This window comes from Dromiciops gliroides, chromosome 2 (genome assembly GCF_019393635.1).
Source record: "Dromiciops gliroides isolate mDroGli1 chromosome 2, mDroGli1.pri, whole genome shotgun sequence".
Taxonomy (NCBI): Eukaryota; Metazoa; Chordata; class Mammalia; order Microbiotheria; family Microbiotheriidae; genus Dromiciops; species Dromiciops gliroides.
In genome coordinates, this window is record NC_057862.1 from 243,878,301 (window position 1) to 243,900,148 (window position 21,848).

General features: G+C 39.4%; 1 protein-coding gene across 1 annotated transcript in view; it reads right to left on the reverse strand.

Annotated features, from left to right (window-relative positions):
- The window catches only part of ATG14 (autophagy related 14), a 63,206-nt gene extending 45,427 nt beyond the window's left edge, over positions 1-17,779 (reverse strand). Inside the window, 3 exon segments of the mRNA XM_043989447.1 lie at positions 17,561-17,717; positions 17,720-17,755; positions 17,758-17,779. Of these exon segments, the coding sequence (XP_043845382.1) occupies positions 17,561-17,717; positions 17,720-17,755; positions 17,758-17,779 (215 nt within the window).
- Between the last annotated feature and the right edge of the window lie 4,069 nt (positions 17,780-21,848).

The window sequence follows — 21,848 nt, forward strand, 5'->3', positions numbered from 1 at the left end:
GACAGTGAGAATTTTGACAAGCAATAAACTTCTAAACAAACTATACTGGGGCAGGGCTGGGTACCTTCCAGACCCCATGGTCAGAGTTTAATCTGACTCAAATCCATAATCATATCATACAATGACCATAGTAATCTAGTGTTTGATAAACCCATCAAAGACCCTAGCCTTTGGGATAAGAATTCACTATCTGACAAAACTGCTAGGATAACTGGAAAACAATAGGGCACAAACTAGGTGTTGACTAACACCTCACATCATATACCAAGATAAGATCAAAATGGGTTCATTATTTAGACATAAAAGGTGACACCATAAGCAAATCAGAAAAGCAAAGAATAGTCTACCTGTAAGATCTAAAACAAGATCAAACAAGATAAAGAGCATTACAAAATGTAAAATAGATAATTTTGATTATATTAAACTTAAAAGCTTTTGTACAAACAAAACCAATATAACCAAGATAAGAAGAAAAGCAGAAATCTGAGAAATGATCTTTACAGCAAGTGTCTCTGATAAAGGCTTCATTTCTTAATATACAGAAAACTGAGTCAAATGTATAATACAAGCCATTTCCCAATTGATAAATAAATGGTCAAAAGATATCAACAGGCAGTTTTCAGAGGAAGAAATCAAAGCTATCCATAGGCATATAGAGAAGTGCTCTAAATCAGGGCTTCTTAAACTTTTTCCACTTTTGTCCCCCTTTCACCCGAGAAATTTTTATGTGATCCTGGGGATATAAGTATATAAAATAGGTATAGAAATCAAACATTTACTGCCAAATTTTTTGTGACCCCAAATGGAGTAGCAACTCACAGTTTAAGAAGCTGGGCTCTAAATCACTTTTTTTGGGGGGGGTGCAGGGCAATGAGGGTTAAGTGACTTGCCCAGGGTCACACAGCTAGTAAGTGTCAAGTGTCTGAGGTCAGATTTGAACTCAGGCGCCTCCTGAATCCAAGGCCAGTGCTTTATCCACTGCGCCACCTAGCTGTCCTCTAAATCACTTTTGATTAGAAAAATTCTAATTAAAACAACTCTGAGGTACCACCTCACACCTATCAGATTGGCTGTAATAAAGAAAGAAAAATGATAAATATTGGAAAGGACTTAGGAAAACTGGGACACTAATGCACTGTTGGTATAGTTGTGAACTGATTCAATCATTCCGGAGAACAACTTGGAACTATGTCCAAAGGGCAACCAAATACCAAACTGTATATCCTTTGATCCAGCAATACCACTACTAGGTCTGTATCCCAAAAAGACAATAAAAAAGAGAAAAGGACCTACACGTGCAAAAATATTTATAGCAACTTTTTCATGGTGGCAAAACACTGGAAATTAAGGGGATGCCCATCAATTGGGGAATGGATGAACAAGCTGTGGTATATGAATGTAATAGAATACTACTGTGCAATAAGAAATGATGAGCAGGTATATTTCAGAAAAACCTGGAAAGACCTGTATGAACTGATGCAAAGTGAAATGAACAGAACCAGGAGAACATTGTACAAAGTGTCAGCAACAGTGTGTGATGATCAACTATGAATGACTTACCCCTTCTCAGTAACACAATGATCTAAGATACATACTAAGGACTCATGATGGAAAATGTTATCCACATCCAAATAAAGAACTGATGGACTCTGAATGTAGGTTGAAGCATACATACTTTTTTCACTTTCTTTTTTGCAGTTTTTTCCTTTTGATCTTCTTTCACAACTATGACTAATAAGGAAATGTTTTACAAAATTGAACATATATAACCTATGTCAAATTGCCTACCATTTTACAAAGAGGGAAAGGAAGGACAAAAATTTGAAACTCAAAATCTTATAAAGATGAATACTAAAAACTATATAACTGGGAAGAAATAAAATACTATTAAGAAAAAGAAAAGAAAAAAGGCCCTAGGACCTTATGAATTTATGGTTGAATTCTATGATACATTCAAAGAACAATTAACTCTAATATAAGACAAACTGTCAGCAAAAAAATCCCAAGAAACAAGGCATTCCTACCACAATGTGAGAAATGTGATACTACTGCTTACATCAAAGAGAGATAAAACAACAAGACAACTACAAAGCAATATTATTAATGAATACTGATGTTAAAATAATTAATAAGTATTAGCAAAGAGTCTATAACAACATATTAAAGATTATAAATGATAACCAGGTAGGCATGGTTGGGTCTATAATATTATGCAAACTATAAACATTTCCCACACCAGGCTGTACTTCTTTGGACTTCGCCATCGTGCCTTCAGGAACCTCTACATCTTACAACACCATATTGGTCTTAACATTCACACCTTATCCATTTCTGACCCCATGACCCTTCACATTGAAGGGCACAACAAACCTCCATTTAAGGAGGGCACTCAGGCTAGCCATCTCTGCTGGCTTCACTCCTTTAGCCTTCACAATGCTCCCTGAGACACTTCTTTGGACTTCTCAAACAAACCCCCATGCAAAAAACAAGGCTGATTAATTGAGGGGGGGCGGAGCCAAGATGGCAGAGGAGAGGCTGTGACTCCCACAAGCTCCAGATAAACCCGTCCATTCATGCCCAAATAATATGGTTAAAAAATCAAAACCCAGAACAGCCTAATGCACATAAGAACAGAGTGAGACTATTTCTCCGAAAAAGTGGGCAATTCTGATCACCTACTGATCAGGCTGAACAGCTCAGCACACAGTCCGGACCCAGCCAGGGACACTGCTTCCAGCGCATGTCAGAGTCTTCAGCACCAGCAGCTTCTGAGGCTCCAATCACGGACTGGTGAGGGGGTTCGGTGGTAGGCTGGGGTGAAATGGAGACAGTATCTACTGGAGTTGGGGCAAAGTGCCCTGGGTCTGAACCAGTGGGCTGAATCGAGTGTTGGTGGCCCAGTGGGGGAGGGGCAAAAGCACGCCAAGCTTCTGACCATAGAGAATCAGAGTTCAATCAGACTTCTGTCTCCCGGTCAAAGAGAAAGCAGCTGTGATTACTCACAAGCCAGGCAGGCTGAGAAGAAGCCCAATTACCCCCTAGGCCAGGCTGTAGCACGAACAGTGTGTCCTGTAAGCAGTGCTACACTTTAAGGAGTAAAAAGCCAAGAAATAGTAAGCCAGGATAAGTAAGCAGAAAAAGCAGACGACCATCGAAAACTTCTTTGGGGGAAAGGTAGACCACAATACATCCTCAGAAGAAGAAGATAATAACAGGGTCAAAGCTCCAACATCCAAAGCTTCCAAGAAAAATATGAACTGGTTTCAGGCCATGGAAGCTCTCAAAAGGGACTTTGAAGAGAAAGTAGTAGAGATAGAATGAAGTAGAGGAAGGAATGGAAAGAGAAATGAGAGCAATGCAGGAGAGTCATGAGAAAAAAGTCAACAGTTTGAAAAGCCAAATGGAAAAGGAGATTAAAAAACTGTCTGCTGAAAATAATTGCCTAAGAATTAGGATTGAACAAATGGAAGCTAGTGACTTTATGAGAAACCAAGACACAGTAAAGCAAAATCCAATTGAATAAAAAATAGAGGGCAATGTGAAATATCTCTCCTTGGAAAAACAGCTGACCTGGAAAATAAATCTAGGAGAGATAAATTGAAAATCATTGGACTACCTGAAAACCATGACCAAAGACAAGAGCTTAGAGCACCAATCCTCCAAGAGATTGTGAGGGAAAATTGCCCTGATATTCCTAGAAGGCAGAAGCTAAAATATAAATTGAAAGAATCCCACCGATCACCTCCTGAAAGAGATCCCCAAAAGGAAAAACCTCCAGGAATATTATAGCCAAATTTCAGAGAGCTTCCCCAGGTCAAGGAGAAAAATATTGCAAGCAGTTTAGAAAAAAGGGAAATTTAAATACTGTGGAGCTCCAATAAGGAGAAAGCAAGATCTAGCAGCTTCTACATTAAAGAGGACCGGAGGGCATGGAATAATGAATATTCCAGAGGGCAAAGGAAACGACTAGGACTACAGCCAAAGAATATTAACGTACCCAGCAAAACCAAGCATCATCTTTCAGAGGCAAACATGGTATTTCAATGAGAAAGAAGACTTTCAGGCATTTGGTTAATGAAAAGACCTGAACTGAATAAAAATTTGACTTTTCAAATACAAGACCTTGGAGAAGCATAAAATAGATAAACAGGAAAAAGACATCATGAAGGATATTAAAAGATCAAACTGTTTTATATTCCTACAGGGAAGATAATACTTCGAACTCATAAGAACGATCTCAGTAAGGAATTAACAGAGGGACACAGGTCTGAACTGAATACGAAGGGATATATCTGTAAAGCATGTTGTTTTGTTCTTTGTGGGGTGTCTTATGTCTGGGGCCGGATTTGGGTTGGGGGGGGCCTCCTGTTTCCAGGGGCTGTGCAATTGTCCACTGTGCCACCTAAGTAACCCATGATGACATCTTTAAAAATAGGTTGAGGTGTAGGGGAGAAATAGACTGTGGGAGGGGGAAGGGCGAGGATGGTCTGGGGAGAGGTTGTTCACATGAAGGAAACAAGAAAAAAGCTTATGGAGGGGAGGGGAAGAGGGGGAAGGAACTGGGGAGTAAGTGAACCTTAATGTCATCAGAATTGATTCAAAGGAGGACTAACATACATACTCAAGTGGGTATAGTAATATATTTTTGCCCTGAGGGAGGGGAGGGAGATAAAGCAGGGGGAGAAGGGAAGGAGGGAAGGGCAGATTGGGGGAGAGAGCAGAAAAAAGCAAAATACTTTCAAGGAAGGTAAAGATGTTCTGCATAACTGCTCAAGTATGACATATTGAATTGCTTGATTTCATAGGGAGGGTTGAGGAGAGAGGAAGAAAATTTAGAATACAGAATTAGTTCAAAGACCTTAAACTCATCAGAGTTGGCTCATGGAGGGAATAACATTCACACCCAGTTGGGAGGAGTAATCTATTTAACCCTACAGGAAAGTATGAGGGGAAGAGGATAAGGAAGGAAGGGTGAAAAAAAAAAGGGAATGCAGAGTAGGGGAGGGGACAGTCAGAAGTAAAACACTTTTGAGGAGGAATCGTTTAAAAGAAGATAGAAAATAGAGTAAATATCATGGGAAGGGAATAGGAGGGTGGGAAATAGTTATGATGATTGAATATAATGGCAAAAACGTATGGTACCTACTTTGCTGGGCTAATGTAAAGAAAATTCTTTGTCAAGTTTAAGGTACTTTATTTAGGTTATGATGAACATGATACTATCAGAAAAACCTGGAAAGACCTACATGAACTGAAGCAGAGTGAAATGTACTGTATACAAAATAACAGCAATAGTGTAAGATGATCTGCTGGGAAACATGGTTATTTTCAGCAAGGCAATAACCCTGAAGGATTTATGAAAATGGCAACCCATCTACAGAGAAAGAAGTGATAGTATCTGAAAATAGATGGAAACACATTTTTTTCTTTTCTTTTTTTGTTTTTGGTGAGGCAGTTGGGGTTGAGTGACTTGCCCAGGGTCACAAAGCTGGTGGGTGGTGGGTGTCTGGGGCCGGATTTGAACGAATTTGAACAGGGTGCTCCCGGTTCCAGGGCCGGTGCTCTATCCACTGCGCCACCTAGCTGCCCCTGGAAACACATTAAAAAAAATTTTTTTTTTCCTCTGACAATTCCTCAATCTGAAGTTTTGGGGTTTTTTTTTTACTGTTCTCTCTCACAACCTAGCTAATGTGGGAATGTTTTCCAAGACTACTCATGTATAACTTATTTTGAAATGCTTGAGTTCTAGTGAATGGGGGGTGGGAATGGAGGAAGAGAAGTTGGAACACAAATTTTTTAAAAATTGATGTTAAAATTTGTTTTTACATATATTTTGGAAAATAAAATTCTATTCAATATTAAAAAAAAAAAAAAGGCTGATGAACCATGACTTACCCACTGTGGGAGAAGGCTGAAATGCTTTGAGATCCATCCCCAAAGGGGATAGAGTCACAAAGTGAGAAATAGGGAAATACAAGAAAAAAGAAAACAGGTGAAATACTAAAGCTCTTAGGAAGAAGCAGACTCAAAAGATTTTTAACATAAGCAAACAAATTAACAGGAAAAATATTAACAAAAGAAGGAAATGTGGCCTCCATAGCTACTTGATGAGTTCAGGCATCTATAAATAAATACTGTAAAACAAAGGGAAATGATCTGATATTTGATGAGATAAAAGGACCCTGTCAAATGTGAAAACATGGAACTACAACCCACTGCTTCTGAGTGGTTCAAAAGAGAAATAATTCTGAAAGCAGAATTTATGGTTTGTACAGCAATAATAATGGGCAGAATAAAAAAACTGAGATCTGAAATGGCAAGTCTCAACAAAGAAACAAAAGAGTGGAATAGGTTGAGAGTACAAATATAGAAAAGTAAAGGACAAGCTAGAAACAGATGCAAAAAACAATAACATTCAAAAAAATTGTTCACTATATGGAAGCAAAAAATACTGATCCTAAAAACAGGATGTGTAGAGACAACTTAAGGATCATAGATCTCTCAGAAGAATACAAGACAAAAAACCTTTAATAACATAATGAAGGAAATAAAGAGGACTGTCCAGAACTTGTTAACATAGAAAATGAAATTTCAATTCCAACAAATTCAACAAATTCCAAATCCAACAAAAAATTCCAACAAAAAAACTGAGACACGGAGTGGTTACATTTAACAATTCAATTCAAAAACAAGTTCTGTGAATGACCAGAAGAAAAACCTTCAAATACAAAAGATAGGAAATTCAAACACCACAAGACAATCCTGAGCCCCACCCCAGAAAACATAGGAAAATGGAACAGCATTTTCTGAAAAGCAATGAACTTAGCATGCAGCCCAGTATGACCTACCCTGAACATCTGAGCTTAACATTAAATGAAAAGATATATAACCTATATCAGATAACCTGCTGTCTAGGGGAGGGGCAAGGGAGGGAGAAAAATCTGAAATTGGAAAGCTTGTAAACAAATGTTGAGAATTATTATTACATGTAACTGGAAAAAAATAAAATACTTTTATCAGAAAAAAACATTAAATGAAAAAAGTAGATGTTTAATAAAGAGGAATTTGATACATTTTTTTAAAAAGTCAGAACTGGGGGGCAGCTAGATGGCGCAGTGGTTAAAGCACCGGCCCTGGACTCAGGAGTACCTGAGTTCAAATCCGGCCTCAGACACTTGACACTTACTAGCTGTGTGACTGTGGGCAAGTCACTTAACCCCCATTGCCTTAAAAAAAAAAAGTCAAAACTGAAGAAATTATTTGATTCTTGAAAGAGAATATGGATAATGAAGAGAATGAGGAAAATCCTCTCTGGAAAGGGGCATAAAAACATACAAACCCCCTCTAATAAACAGGGCTAGTTGAAAGGAAGGAAAGAAGGGAGAATCTACTTGACTAAACGAGAGGGGGGCAAAAAGGGGGGAAGAATTATATTATTAGATGAACAAAATAATGTAAAGGAAAAGAATGCTAAAAGACCTAAAAATTCAGATTAAAGCACTGACCAACCTTAATATAAGTATAAATGATGAGCTATACCTTCCTCCATTTAAATTCTAATCTTTGACAGCTGTGTGAAAGATGGTGAAATACAGATGCAGAAATGAGGCATGTGCTGTCAGCCATGATTAATATGTCAGTATATTTTTTTAATTGTACTTTGTTACTTGAAAGGTTCTTTTGTGGGATAGAATGATATTACAAGGGGCAGCTAGGTGGTACAGTGAATAAAGCACCCGCCCTGAAGTGAGGAGGACCTGAGTTCAAATCCAGCCTCAGACATTTGACACTTACTAGCTGTGTGACCCTGGGCAAGTCACTTAACCCCAACTGCCTCACCAAAAAAAAAAAAAAAATTACAAGTAAATGTCAGAAATACTTAAAAAAAATACTTCAATAAAACGTTACAGACTTATTTGTGACAAATAATTGAAAATTGAGGGCATGCCCATCAACTGGGGAATGGCTGAATGAGATGTGGCATGATTGAGATGGAGTACTTATTGTGCTATAAGAAATAGGAGATATGATTTCAGAAAAACAGGGCAATACTTACATGAACTAATGCAAAGTGAAGTGAGAAGAAGCAGGAGATCATTGTGCACAGTAACAGAATGTTGTAATGATGATCGACTATAAAAGACTTGGCTACACTGAGCAACAGGATGATGAAAGATAATTCCAAAGAACTCATGATAAAAAAAAAATGCTATCCACCTCCAGAGAGAGAACTGACAAACTTCGAGTACAAATTAAAGTATAATTTTCTCACTGTCCTGCCTTTTCTTTTTAAAATATGACTAATATTGGAAAATATGTTTTACATGATTTCACATGTATAAATGATATATGGCTTGCCTTCCCAGTGGATATGGGAGGGAGAGAATTTGGAACTAAAAAAAAAGCTGAAAATAAATAAAGAAGAAAAATTATAGTTACTGACAGATTGAATAGTCAATTTACCCAAGAGACGTCCCACTATTTTAGGAGGTCAAAGCAAACACAGCTGAAAAGACAAGAGCAAAGGCAGAGCCAAAATGGTAGAGTAGAAGTACAACAAGCTCCCCACCTTCAAAAACAAACAAAAAACCCAACTCTTCCAAACAGTTCTGAGAAAATGCACCAAACCAAATTCTGATGGGAAATCCAAGAAAAAATTACAATGAATCATATTCCAGCTTGGATTAACACAAGATAGGTATAGAGGGCTTTGGACCCTGGGGTCAGGAAGGTGTGCAAACTGAGAGAATCTGGCCAGGATCTCACAGAGGGGATCATTCTAGAGCTGGGAGAGGGTCTGTACAGCAGGGCAAGAAGAGGTCCCTAGATCCCATACAGGGGGCACCAGAGGAAATAGGTGCCAACTGGCCAATTTTGTCAACTACTAATCAGTTCCAAGGCACACTGAGGAGGTACCAAGTGCCCAGTGGTGGAATTCCTGGGTAGGGAGTGGTCATGTGCCCTTTACAGTGGGCCAAGAGGAGCAAACTCAGAAGCAAGCAGTGGTAGTGGTGGTACCAACCTTAGGAACAGAACAGGGTCTCAATGCAGCCTAGTCCTGAAGCCTGTCTCAAAATAACCAGAGCAAGAATCTCAAAGGAGAGCCTGCAGGTCTGTTCCAGCTGGCTGATAAGAGCTGGGTCCAGAGCCAGTTTAGTGTAGCTGAAAACAAAACCAGATTAGGAACTTGCAAGAGCTCAGAACATCAGACTTTGCCCTAGATCAGACCACTTTGGGAGCAGTGAAAGGGCTGTAGTCCTTGAACTCTCTTTGTAATCCTAGAATAACACAACACTCAACACCCCCAAGAAATCAGCCAACAGAACTAACCCAGACCTTCCCTCAAGACAACAGAGTCCAGAGCTAATATTAAAACAAAAGGCAGGAAGGTACGCTGGAAGAATGAGCAAACTAAAAAAGAATTCCCACCATAAAAAGCTATTATGTTGACAGAGATATTCAAGACATAAACTCAGAGAGGACTCCAAAATACATAAAAACAAAGCCTCAATGAAAATCACAGCTTGGGCACAAAGTTCATTAAAATTTGGGAATGAAATAAAGCAAAAATTAAAACAAAAACTTAAAAAATGTTTTTATCAATGAGAGAGTCCTAGAGGAAAAAAAAATTGAAAGAAATGAAAAATATGGAAGAATGAAGTGGAAAAGGAATGAATAACTTAGCATAAGAAATATAAAACTTCATCTAGCATCAAACTACCTGAAATTCAAAATGGATCAAACAGAAGCAAATCACACCACCCAACAAGGTATATTAAAACAAAGTCAGAAGAATGAAAAAGAATAGAAGAAAATGTAAATATCTCACAGTAAAACCAACTGACCTGGAAAACACATGAGAAAAAAATTTAAGAAATCACTATGACCCCTCTTCCAGCCTCTTCCTCATCTCTTTATCATTCATGTCTTCTGTCTCTATCACCTCCTTCACTCCTGTTTCACATGAAATGGCCTTACTCCTTACCAAGGCTAACCCCTTCTCCTTGTTCAATCCTTTCTCTTCACTCCTTTCTCTTTCTGCTCCCTATATCATCCTTCATTCTCACGTATTTTAATCTCTCCATATCTGTTGGCTCCTTCCCTCTTGCCTACAAACATGCCCATGTTTTCCCCTATCCTAAAAAATTCTCACTTTATCCTTCTAGGCCTGCTAACCATCATTCCCTATATCTTCTGCTTTTTCTAGATAAACTCCTCAAAAGAGGTTCAACTATAATATGTGCCTCCATTTTTCCTCTTCCCTCTCACTCTTCTTTATTCCCTTACAATCTGACTTCTAACATTATTACACTGAAACTGCTTTCTCCAAAGTTACTAATGACCTCTTAGTTGCCAAAAACAATGGTTTTATCTCAATCCTCATTTTCCGTGTCCTCTCTGTGGCCTTAACATTGTTTGTTGATCACTTTCTCCTCCTTGATTCTCTCTTTTCTTTAGGCTTTCCAGAGATACCACTCTCTCCTGATTCTCCTCTGGACCTATCTGCCCTTTTCTAAGTCCTCTACTGGATCTCTTCCAGCCCTCTAACATGTACATGTCTCAGAGTTCTGTCCCTGGGTTGTCTTCTCTTCTCCCTCATACTAATTCATTTGGGGATCTCATCAGCTCCTATGGATTCAATTACCATCTCTATGCTGATGATTCAAATGTACCTATTCTGTCCAGTCTCTCTGCTGACTTCCAATCTGGCATCTCCAACTGCCTTTCAGACATTTCCAAACTGCATGTCCAGTACGACTCTTTAATCCACTATGTCCAAAACAGACCTCATCTTTCCCCCTAAATCCTCCCCGCATCTTCTGTATTATTGTAGTGGGTAACACTATCCTCCCAGTCTCTCTCAGCTTGCAATTAGGCGTCATCCCTGGACACTTCACTATCTCACCCTCCAATATCCAATCTGTTGCCAAGGCTCCTAATGTCACCTTTGTGACATTTCTGGAAGACTCCCCTTTCTCTCTTTCGATATTGCCACCAACTCTTGTGGTACAATGGCCTATTGGTGGATCTGCCTGTCTTAATTCTAATTCTTCTCCCACGCCAATCTATTCAGCTGCCTTGAAGTGATTCTTCTCCTAAAAACACAAGTCCAATCCTATTTACCCCTACCCCCACTCCAACCGTGGCTCCCTATTGCTTCCAGAAGCAAATGGCAAAATACTTTGGCATTGAAAATGTTTCCTAACCTAGCCCCTGACTACTTGGTCCAATCTTCTTACACCTTACTCCCCTTGCCATGGACTCTTTTGATCCAGGGACATTGGCCTCCTGTCTGTCCCATGAAGATGACATTCCATCTCTCTACTCTGGGTTTTTTGCTCTAGCTGTCTCATGCCTGGAATGCTCTCCCTACTCTGCTCCATCTTACTGTCCTCCCCTGGCCTCCTTTAAGTCACAACTAACATTGTGTCTATTACTGGAACCTTCCCCAACCCCTTTTAATCCTAATGCCCAAATTCATTATTTCTTATTTATCCTGTATATAGCTTTCTTTGTAAATATTTGTTTGCACGTTGTCTCCCTTATTAGAATGTCAGCTCCTTGAAAGCAGGAACTGTCTCTTGCTTCTTTTTGTACTGTAAGCACTTAGCACAGGCCTGGAACATAGCAGCACTTAATAAATGTCTACTCATTGGTTGATCAAATGAGTCTTATAATCATCAGTGGTCTAATTTGACATGTGTCTGGCAGTTGTTCTGTTGTGCCTTCATAATATTAAGAAAAGAATGGAAAGAGAGACAAGAGGAATACATGGAGGAAGGAGGGGGAAAGGAAAGGAAGGTTAGGGTAAATTAGTTCACATAATCAAAGTGTACAAGTAGACATCTACACAAATAGGGAGGAGGGGGAGTAACTGACACCCGAACCTCCTTCCCCCTCTCACCTGGTCAGGAAGAAAGAATACATTTACACAACTGGGAAAATAAATATATTTCACTCAAGACAAAACAGTAAGGAAAGTGAGGAAATGGGGATTGGAGAGAAGATAGATTAAGGGAAGAATTAGTCCTAAGTAAAACATACTCTAAGGATGTACAGAAAGATTTATAGTTCCTTTTGAGGTGGCAAAGAACGAAAATCTCACGGAGTGCCCATCAACTGGGGAATGGCTGAAGAAGTGATAGTATATGAAGATGATGGAAAACAGTGGCAGTATAAGAAATGAGGAAGGAATTGGTTTCAGAGAAACCTCGAGACGTGTATGAACTCATACAGTATGAACAGCATCAAAAGAACAATTTGTACAATGACAACAAAAAAGTAAAAGACAAACAACTTTGAAATAATTAGGAATTAACGATCAACTCTGATTCCACACTAAATAAGCTACCCACTTCTTAACAGAGAGTTCAGAATGAGACTTTTTCAGGGGACATGGTCAATGTAGAAATCTGTTCTGTTTCGATATACATGTTTCTAACAAGGGTTTTGTTTTTCTTTCATTCTCAAAAGGGGTGTGTGTGGAAGAGAAGGCAGGTTATTGCTAATGAAATATTTACCATATATATATATATAAATATAAATTTGGTTTTTAAAAAAGGGTAACCTGGTAGCTTGCGAACCCTACAAATTAAATATATATTCTAGGTAACTAACATATTTCACTCCAAACTTTTTTTGGCTCATCAGGAATAAGGTCTACCATACACCTCTCTTCAAACTGAATTTCCAGCTTGTTTAAGATGATTGTACATGTTATAACCTATATCAGATTGATTGCTGTCATAAGGAGGAGGGAGAAAAATTTGGAACGCAAAATCTATGAATGCTGAAACTATCTTTACATGTAATTGGAAAAATACTATCAAGTAAAAAAACCCCAACCCCCCGCAAAACTCACCCCTCCCCCTTTCCAAGATAGTAAAGTCAGCTCCTCATCATAGTCTGCTTTTCTGTTCCCAGATTATCCCAGTGATGTTAGGAAATGAAAAACGGCTCCATTTCAGGAAACCTAGAAAATGGCCAGGAAAGAATACACATGCAAAGATAAGGTACTATTATTGTACTCTAACAGGAAATACCAAAATAAATAAGAATCTAAAAATTTTTAACCCTGGAAATCTTTCCATGGAAGTTTTATTATAGCAAGAAATTTTCTATTTACTAGGCTGCATTAATTTCTTCAAATACAATAAAATATTATTAACTTACACAAGAGAGCATCAAACTGGTTTGTCTTTTATACACTTTGTGAACTCAATTAATTTGGCACTGATATCTTATAGTTTTATTCCCAAATTTAGAACTTTTCTTCACCTATTTCCTGCACTTTTTTGTTTGTTAGAATGAGGGTTAAGTGACTTTCCCAAGGTCACATAGCTAGTATCAAGTGCCTGAGGCTGATTTGGAACTCAGGCCTGTGCTTTATCCACTGTGCCACCTAGCTTCCCTCTTCCTGCACTTTTAGAACATAACTCTCTAAAGGTAAAGAATCTCCACTATAAAACATATATAGCCAGGTTAAAAAAAAGTTCTAGCATATTATATTTTTCCATCAATTCCTAAGGGCCACGATTGTGTTATCTTTCACAATAATATAGGTAAAGTAATTTGTTAACTTAAAGTAGCTATATAAAATTTATGATCATGGTTATATTATTGCTATCTTTGTATTGCCAACACTTAATATGATATTTTGCACAAAGAAGGTGCTCAATGTGAACTTAGAATTTTTTAAAAATCCAGTTTCCCAGGTTGAAAGCAAAGGAATTCTCATCTCTGTTTTAAGATTTTATTACTTTTACCAAATATGAATGAGACTCGCTTTAGTCGTCACTTGTAAAGCCATGATATTACCTTATGGTCACACTTTATGTGCCAGAGAAATCCCAATGGTAATCATCTGTTTTTGCAGATTAAGAAAACATGTTTCCACAACCTTTTTAAAATGTTACACATTCTATTATTCAACATTGTTCCATGAACTATTCCTATATTTTATTGAAAAAACTAGTTCTTTAATTGTTCTTCAAAACTGTTTTGTATAAAGAGTCTGAATTACTCCAGCAGGACATTGCTATGAAATGGGTTGTTACAGTCACCAAAAATAGTCACATATGCTATGTCTGTTACATTTTCATTAAGAAAAAATTATTTTCCCACCTGTCCAAAACTGAACTCATTTAACTTTCCACCAAGACCCTTCTTCCAAACTTTACTATTTCTTCCAGGCTTGCAACTTCAGTGTTATCCTTGATTCTTAACTGTCCCTGCCTGCACACGTCCCCATCAGTGGGCAAACCTTGCAATTTCTACCTCAATATACCTTTTGCATCCAAACCCTTCTATCTACTCATATAATCACCACCCTGGTGGAGATCTTCATCACTTCTTGCCTAGAATATTGCAATGGTCTTCTAATTTATCTCCTTATCTCAAGTCTCTCTGCCCAATCAACCCATTCTTCACACAGCTGACCAAGGGATTGCCTCAAGGACAAACCTGAGTATGACATTTCAGGGCTTGATAAACAACAGGACCCTACTGTCTCTAGGAAAAAAATAAAAACTGTTTGGTTTTAAAGCCCCCTTTCACAAATTGGCCCCCAGCTATATTTTCAGCCTCATCAAAAATTACTGCTCTTCCCAATTCAATGGTTCAGTAAGAGTGGCCTTCTTTGCCCTTCCTCACACACAATACTCCTTTTCTGTGCCTTTGCATTACACCTGCCAAACCTTTAATTACCTCATCCTCACCTATATCTTTTGGAAACTGTCTGTACTTATCAATATGCAACTTATGTACAATATACATTGTTGTTCGGTCATTTCCAACTCTTTGTGACCCTTTTGGGGTTGTTTTCTAGACAAAGTTATCTAGGGTTTCCCATTTCCCCCCTTCTCCAGGTCATTATATAGATGAGGAAACTGAAGTAAACAGGGTTAAGTGATTTGCTCAGAGGCACACTGCTAGTGTCTGAAGCAGGATTTTGAACTCAAGGATCTCCCTGGACTTCAGGCCCAGATCAGCAATCTATCCATAATGCAACCTAGCTGCCCACTCCTTATATACATGGCTTTTCTTTATTCCAACTGCTAGTGTCCTGTCTCACTAAGTACTCTGTATTTTCTCTAGTATCAATTTTTCATATACTTCTAAATATATGTGCTCCTTCTTGAACCCAGTAATTTTTACATTGTTTGCCACATAGCTGGTGGATCTTAATGTTGTTGACTGATGGAATGACTTGAATTTAACCAACATCAGGGGAAGACAAAGAACCAGAAAAACTTCCACTAGCATAATAGATACCAAATAAAAGCCACTTTATTTAGAGAAGTTGTTGTAGCCAACTTCTTCCATTTTCAATCAAGTAGAGAAGGGGACAACATATTAGAATTTCTATTTTTATTTAGTAAAATAAGTACATCAAGCTTTACTGGAAATTTAATATCAGTAGATACTGGTGCCTTCACTCCGTTGGGATGTCAGTCAGTTTCAGGACAGGGTAACTGCATGAGGAAAAGCAGAAATCTCCTGACTCAGAAAGGTTGACAGTGGTGTCTTCACTTGTTCATTCCCTTTCAGTGTACTGCAATATATCAGGTTGGATTTGCTTAGTTAAGTGATCGTAGAACCTATGTTAGCTAGTTTTAAATTAAGCCTCAGAAAATGGACAAGTGGCTTAAAAATATTTCAAAGGAACACTGGAAGATAATGCTAACACAAGCACAAATTGTGAAAAAGCAAATGGAAGATACTTCTGATCTTTTTATAAGATCTTTGTCAGCCATATCAAGAGGTTAAAATGATCTAATCAGATCTGTTTAAAAAAAAAAATCAGCCAAAAAATTAAATATTATCAAGATTCAAAATACAGATTTATATCCACTAACAATAATGACAAACCACACTTTACGTGTTTACTGTAACTTGAAATTAGTTCGTGATAGCATGAAGTCATAACAATTAGCAAGAGATTTAAAAGCTAAGCTTTTCTGACCAAAAACTGTCCACCTAGAAAAATGCTCCTCTTACATTTAAAAAACTTTGCTCTCAGGTGCAGCTAGGTGATGCAGTGGATAAAGCACTGTCCCGGATTCAGGAGGACCTGAGTTCAAATCCGGCCTCAGACACTTGATTCTTACTAGGCCTGTGATCTTGGGCAAATCACTAACCCTCATTGCCCCGAAAAAAAAAATGACCACAATTTTGGGGGCAGCTAGGTGGCGCAGTGGATAGAGCACCGGCCCTGGAGGTCCGGAGTACCTGAGTTCAAATCTGACCTCAGACACTTAACACACACTTACTAGCTGTGTGACCCTGGGCAAGTCACTTAACCCAATTGCCTCATTAAAAAACAAACAAACAAACAAACAAAAAACTCTTCAGGGGCAGGCTAGGTGGCGCAGTGGATAGAGCACTGGCCCTGAATTCAGGAGTACCTGAGTTCAAATCCAGCCTCAGACACTTGACACTTACTAGCTGTGTGATCTTGGGCAAGTCACTTAATTTCAATTGCCTCACAAAAAAATACTCTTTGGTTGATATTTATCCCATCCTTAAAAATTTTTACAAAATGCTTCATTACATGTTAGTACAATACCATGTGAATACAATTTACAGCGAGCATTTATATAGTGCTGAGATGTTTGCAAAGCACTTTACACGTTATCAGAGAGAAGGGTGTTACATTAATCCCATTTTACAGATAAGAAAACTGAGGGCCGACGGCGATTAAGTGATTTGCTCAGGGTCACACAACTAATGTGTCAGAGGCAACATTCACATTTCAGGTCAAGGTACAACACCCTAAGTATACCATGCCACTTAAACGTATAAGGGCTTCACATTTTTTTTTAATTGATAGGGGTGCTGCTTGATCAATATTTGAAGACTAATGCCCTAGTGGGCTAAAAAGGGTAGTCCTTATATGTCCAGAGGAATTTATATAGATAAAAAGAAGGGAACAGGAAGGAGAAGAAAAACAAAAACAAAAGCATCCACTGCTTAAACTACTGATTTGGAATTTTGGTTTATGTTGCCTGACAAAGTCTATCTAATCCCAGAAGTTCTGCCGCCAACATTTCTAATCTTTTAGTAGGGAAAACATCAGAAATTAGCTTTGAGGACAAAGAAGGTGACAGAAGGAAAGAAACAAGCATTAGAATAGGACTACTTGAACTCCCGGTGGAATCCAATTCAGTGAGGTAACGAGATGAGAGACCTCCCCAGTGAACACTCAGCCGGACCTCCGGGTACTGAAAGAAGCCAAATCGGGTCCGTACGAAAAGAGCGAGCGGCAAAGCATTAAACGCTGGCTTTGAACTTAGCCCAGCAGGACGGGTGCGCAAGACGGAGAACACACCCCTAACACAAGCCGCCCGGCACGGACACACACATCTACCACAAGTACATAGGAACACACATCATCCCTCCCCCACCTTAGCTCTCCGTGAGGAATGAGGAGGTGGGTTTGGGAATGGGGAGTGGGGCACAGTCAGGGTTTACGACTAGCTGGGGGTGGAGGGATGGGCAGAGAGCAAACTCCGGTCGAAAACAATAGGCGCCCCCGAGGCCGCCGCCGCGCGATCGATACCTTTCGCCGTCCCGGCCGTCGAAGAAAACGAAGTCGCCGGTCTGGACGCACTTGGCGCAAGTCAGCCGCCGGCGGGTGGTGTTGCACAGGGGACACCGCTCAACCGCCACGTACAAGCCCTCCGCGTCCTCCACCGAATCCACCAAGTCCCGGAGGGCGGCCGGCAGCCACAGCCGGGAGCCTCCAACGCCCGGATCCTTTCCCACTGGGAGACGCCATGATGGCCTCAGAGCACAGCCAGTCACGTGGGACTTTGTTTTCAACCAGATGCATTCTGGGTAGAGGAGGGGCCTGGGAAAGGCTTGGCGGAAAAGGGCGGGGGTGGAGGTGAAGGGAAGCCGCCTACACGCCCACGTGCTTCCTGAGCCCTGTGCTTGCTTCTCCTGGAAGGACTGGAGGGCGCTGGGTTATTTTTAGGCCACACTGAAAAATAACCGGGTCAAAATGCAAAGACGATTCCAAACCCGGTGGCGTAGTGAATAGAGACCGGGGCTTCAAGTCAGAAAAGACCCTTGGCATCAGACATGTTTACTAGCTCATTGACCCCAGGCGGGGCACTTTGCCTCACTTACCTCCTCTATAAGATGGGGATAATGATAGAAGGATACTGGGGTTTTTGTGACAATAACTAACAACTTCCCGGGATTGTTGTTGGTATCAAATGAGATAATAATTGTAAAGCGCTTAGCACAGTACCTGCCACTATCGATACAGATGCTAGCTATTATTAATTCTTGCACAAAGTAGTAACGGAAAGGCAATTATTATTAAGGCTTCCAGAAGAATTACACATATCCTTGGGATACCCTTAACCATTGGCATTACCTTGCATATATGGCAAAAACTATAATTCAGCATTTTGCAATAAATAGAATTGTAAGAGACTTTGAGGTCTGATATCATTGTGACCACTTTATTTGCTGCATGATGTTAAGCAAGTTGGCCATAGCATTCCTGAAATAAAAGAAAAAGAAGAATGGCCTTTGGTAATGTCCTTTTATAATAGTGTTGACAGAGATGTTGAACTAGAAAATCAACAATTTCACTTGCTATTAGAAGACCTGAATTATATCAATATTGGTAGGCATGTGATAAATAAAAACAAGCTAAAAGGAAGTTAGAGCTAGATTGAAGGAGGGCTAACTGGTTTTCCATGGGAGAGAAAAACAAAGGAGGTAATGAATATGGTTTCATCATATGCCCCAAAGCAACTACAATAACAAAAAACATTTCATGTAGCATTTGGCCAACTAGTCTTGAATTGCTCAAGATAAATATAACCAAAACAAACACCTTGAAGATAATTACATCTTATGTGCTAATATCTATTGCAGAGGATCAAGTAGAGGAATCCAATGAAGAATTTGACAAGATCATCTAAATAAAATCAACATTTAATTTGATCCTTGATGCCAATGCACAGGTGGGCATAGGAGAGGATGGTGAGATATATATGGCTAGGTGGAAAAGTACTGGGATAAGGAGGTTTCCAAAGAATTGAAAAATATGAAAAAGTCTATGCTGTGGCTCTGACATAGGTTTGGGGTTGGGTTTGGTTTTTTTTAGCCATCTTGTCTTCCAGCTTTGTAAAAGATACTTCAAGGGCCACAGGCAGATTGTTTGGAATTTGTTTAGAAGAATAGGAAATCAAATAACACTTGGAGAATACACAGAAAATGAGAAAGAAAACCTGGGTAAAGTTGATGAAAAAATTAGATGCTAATTTCTTCTGCTGAATTTAAGGCATGAAAAATGTGATCTTATCTCTGGATGGGGGAAAAAAGAGTCCAACCCTTTTGTGAGAAAATGGGTAGTTGTCCCCTCTCAATGAGGATATAACAGTCAATCATACTCCTCCGGACCTGTTTGTAGGACAAAGGTCTCAGATCCCCTCCTCCCCTTCAGGCTAACAAAAATCACATGGTTCAAGGAGCCCTGGTCTCAATAAAGTCCACTCCAGAGTTGTGTCCATATAATAAAGTATAAGGTCCACTCCTGAGTCATGCCCATACAAGGATGAGGGGTGGGAATACTGCTTTCCAATTAGCTAGTTTTTGCATGTAGATTGTAACCCTTGAGTAATTGGACCAATGATGAAAAAGGGGAGGGTCCATTTGAATTAGGGACTAGGGTATAAAACAGGGCCTGTGAGCCCCCTTTCTTTGCACCCACTAGCTGCAAGGAGGGTGCCTCCATTTCACGAGAAGGAAATAAAAGAGCCTTTGTCACATCACTGCTGAGTTCCTGAGAATTACTGAGAAGAGGGACTGTTTTTTCCCCTCACACCGTTTCATTTCAAACTTCTGTTCTCAGTCCATGAGACTGCATGATGCTAGTGTGAAGGCTATGTGTGATGGGACTGTGTTGTGTTTTGTCCATGTCAGTTTTGTATATGTGGTCAATTATTGTATTTTGCCTGTTTCCTACACAAAAAACAAATCAGAGAACAGAATGTCTCCTATAGGACAAAACCATATCAGATCAGAGAAATTATTTTTTATAATGTCTCCTACAGGAAAAAAAAACATAGTACCAGTTTATTTGTCCCAAGAAGAAACAAGCATGATTCATGTGGAGACCCCTTCCAAAGGAGGAGCTCAAAGGCTCCCTCTTTCTAAGGATATTTAAGGTTTCTTTGCTCACTGGTTACTGGGTAACTTCATTAGTATGATACTAAACCCAAAACCGAAAGCAAATGTAAATCAGTTAACCACTACAAATCAGTTTAACAATTCAACTTAAAGCAGATGCTATGATTAGATTATGTGGAAACAGGAAGGGTTTTACTAAAGACTAGGATGCTTAGATAGTTGATAAGGAGAAAAATAAGATCTATTTACTCTCTTGGGGAAAGAAGATAGCGAATGAGACTTCAAAGGGGCATTTTGATTTGTTTGCTCTCTTGAGAAAGTAGTAAATAGGGACTAATCTGCTAACTATCTGGTTTAATTTTGAAGTTTTAGTTAAAGGGCATTTCGCTCCTCTTAATCCAGGGTTTTATAAAATCCATTTTGGATAATAAGGCAGCTCCATCAAATCCAGGTGGTCCATACATTTTATTAAGTGTCCACCCAGGTCTATCTAGATGTGGCTCCCAGGGAGGCAAAAATAGAGTCTCTTTCCCCACTCCCTTCTCCAAGGGGTTGGGACATATCAAGAATTTGGAACTATTAAAGTTGAAACTGGCCAGCTAAACTGAAGGAAGAACACACCTTGAGAAGTGAGGGAGATAAGCTCATTAGGCGTGGTGGCTGCCTGAGGAGACAGAGACAACTCCAGCAGTTAGGCCCACCACCTGTCACTCAAACTTTAACCCTCTCCCAAAGGGAACTTTCCATTGTGAGGTGGGTTACCCCATCTACCATCTTTTCCCTTTCTACTGTTTGAGGAGATAGCTATCTCAGAGAATGTCCTGTGAACCATCTCCCCTTGAAAGAAGTCCTTGACTTCTCTCTTGGTCTCCTTTCTCTGGTGCCTAAATAAAAGATTATTGTATTCTAGTTGGATTTGTTTTCTGAAGGGTGTAAGTCTTTAAAGAGGAATACCTAAGGACCCTCACCACCACCCATTTCCCCCAGGACAGTAACTTTGATTCCAGCCAATAGCTTAAGCAGGAAATTGGGGCTAGAAGCTGGCCATTGTGTTGTCCTCAGTGAAAGGCTAGAAATTTACATTTTTTTTCCTTAAATATTTTTAGTCTAGGGGAAATGATTTTCTGGTTCAGGCTGCACTCTTGATCACAAATCCTTAATGGGGAAGAAGTACCACAAGCAATGTGGCCAAGGCTTGGTTCTGTTCCCACCAGACGCCAGTTCTACAATGAACACACATAGCAAATAGTGAGTAAAACCATTTATCCAAGTCAAATAGCAAAATAGAAACCAGAGAATGTATACAAAGGAGAATTTATACCAGACAATCCAGAGTAAATGAACTCTCCCTTTGGAGATCTCATTGGGAGAGCTCTCAGAAGATTGCCTAGCCAAGAGATAGTCTTAGATCTTGCCCAAGGGGAAATTCTCTGATGGCTCTAGTGTAGCAAGCTGGGGATATGCACATAATAGAGATTGATCTTTCCTCTACTTGTGGGTTTCTTCTTCTTTCCGGGAAGACCTGAAGAGAGGAAATTTGCATTTTTCTCTCTTGAAGCTGGAAGCCAGAAGACCAAAACCTTTCCTTTCTTAATCTCTCACCAACTATGCCCCTCATGTAGGCATAGAGCATTGAATAATCAATCTCTGCCCAAGAGGAGAGTCCCATACAAATGGGCTCTAAGGTTCATGTTTTG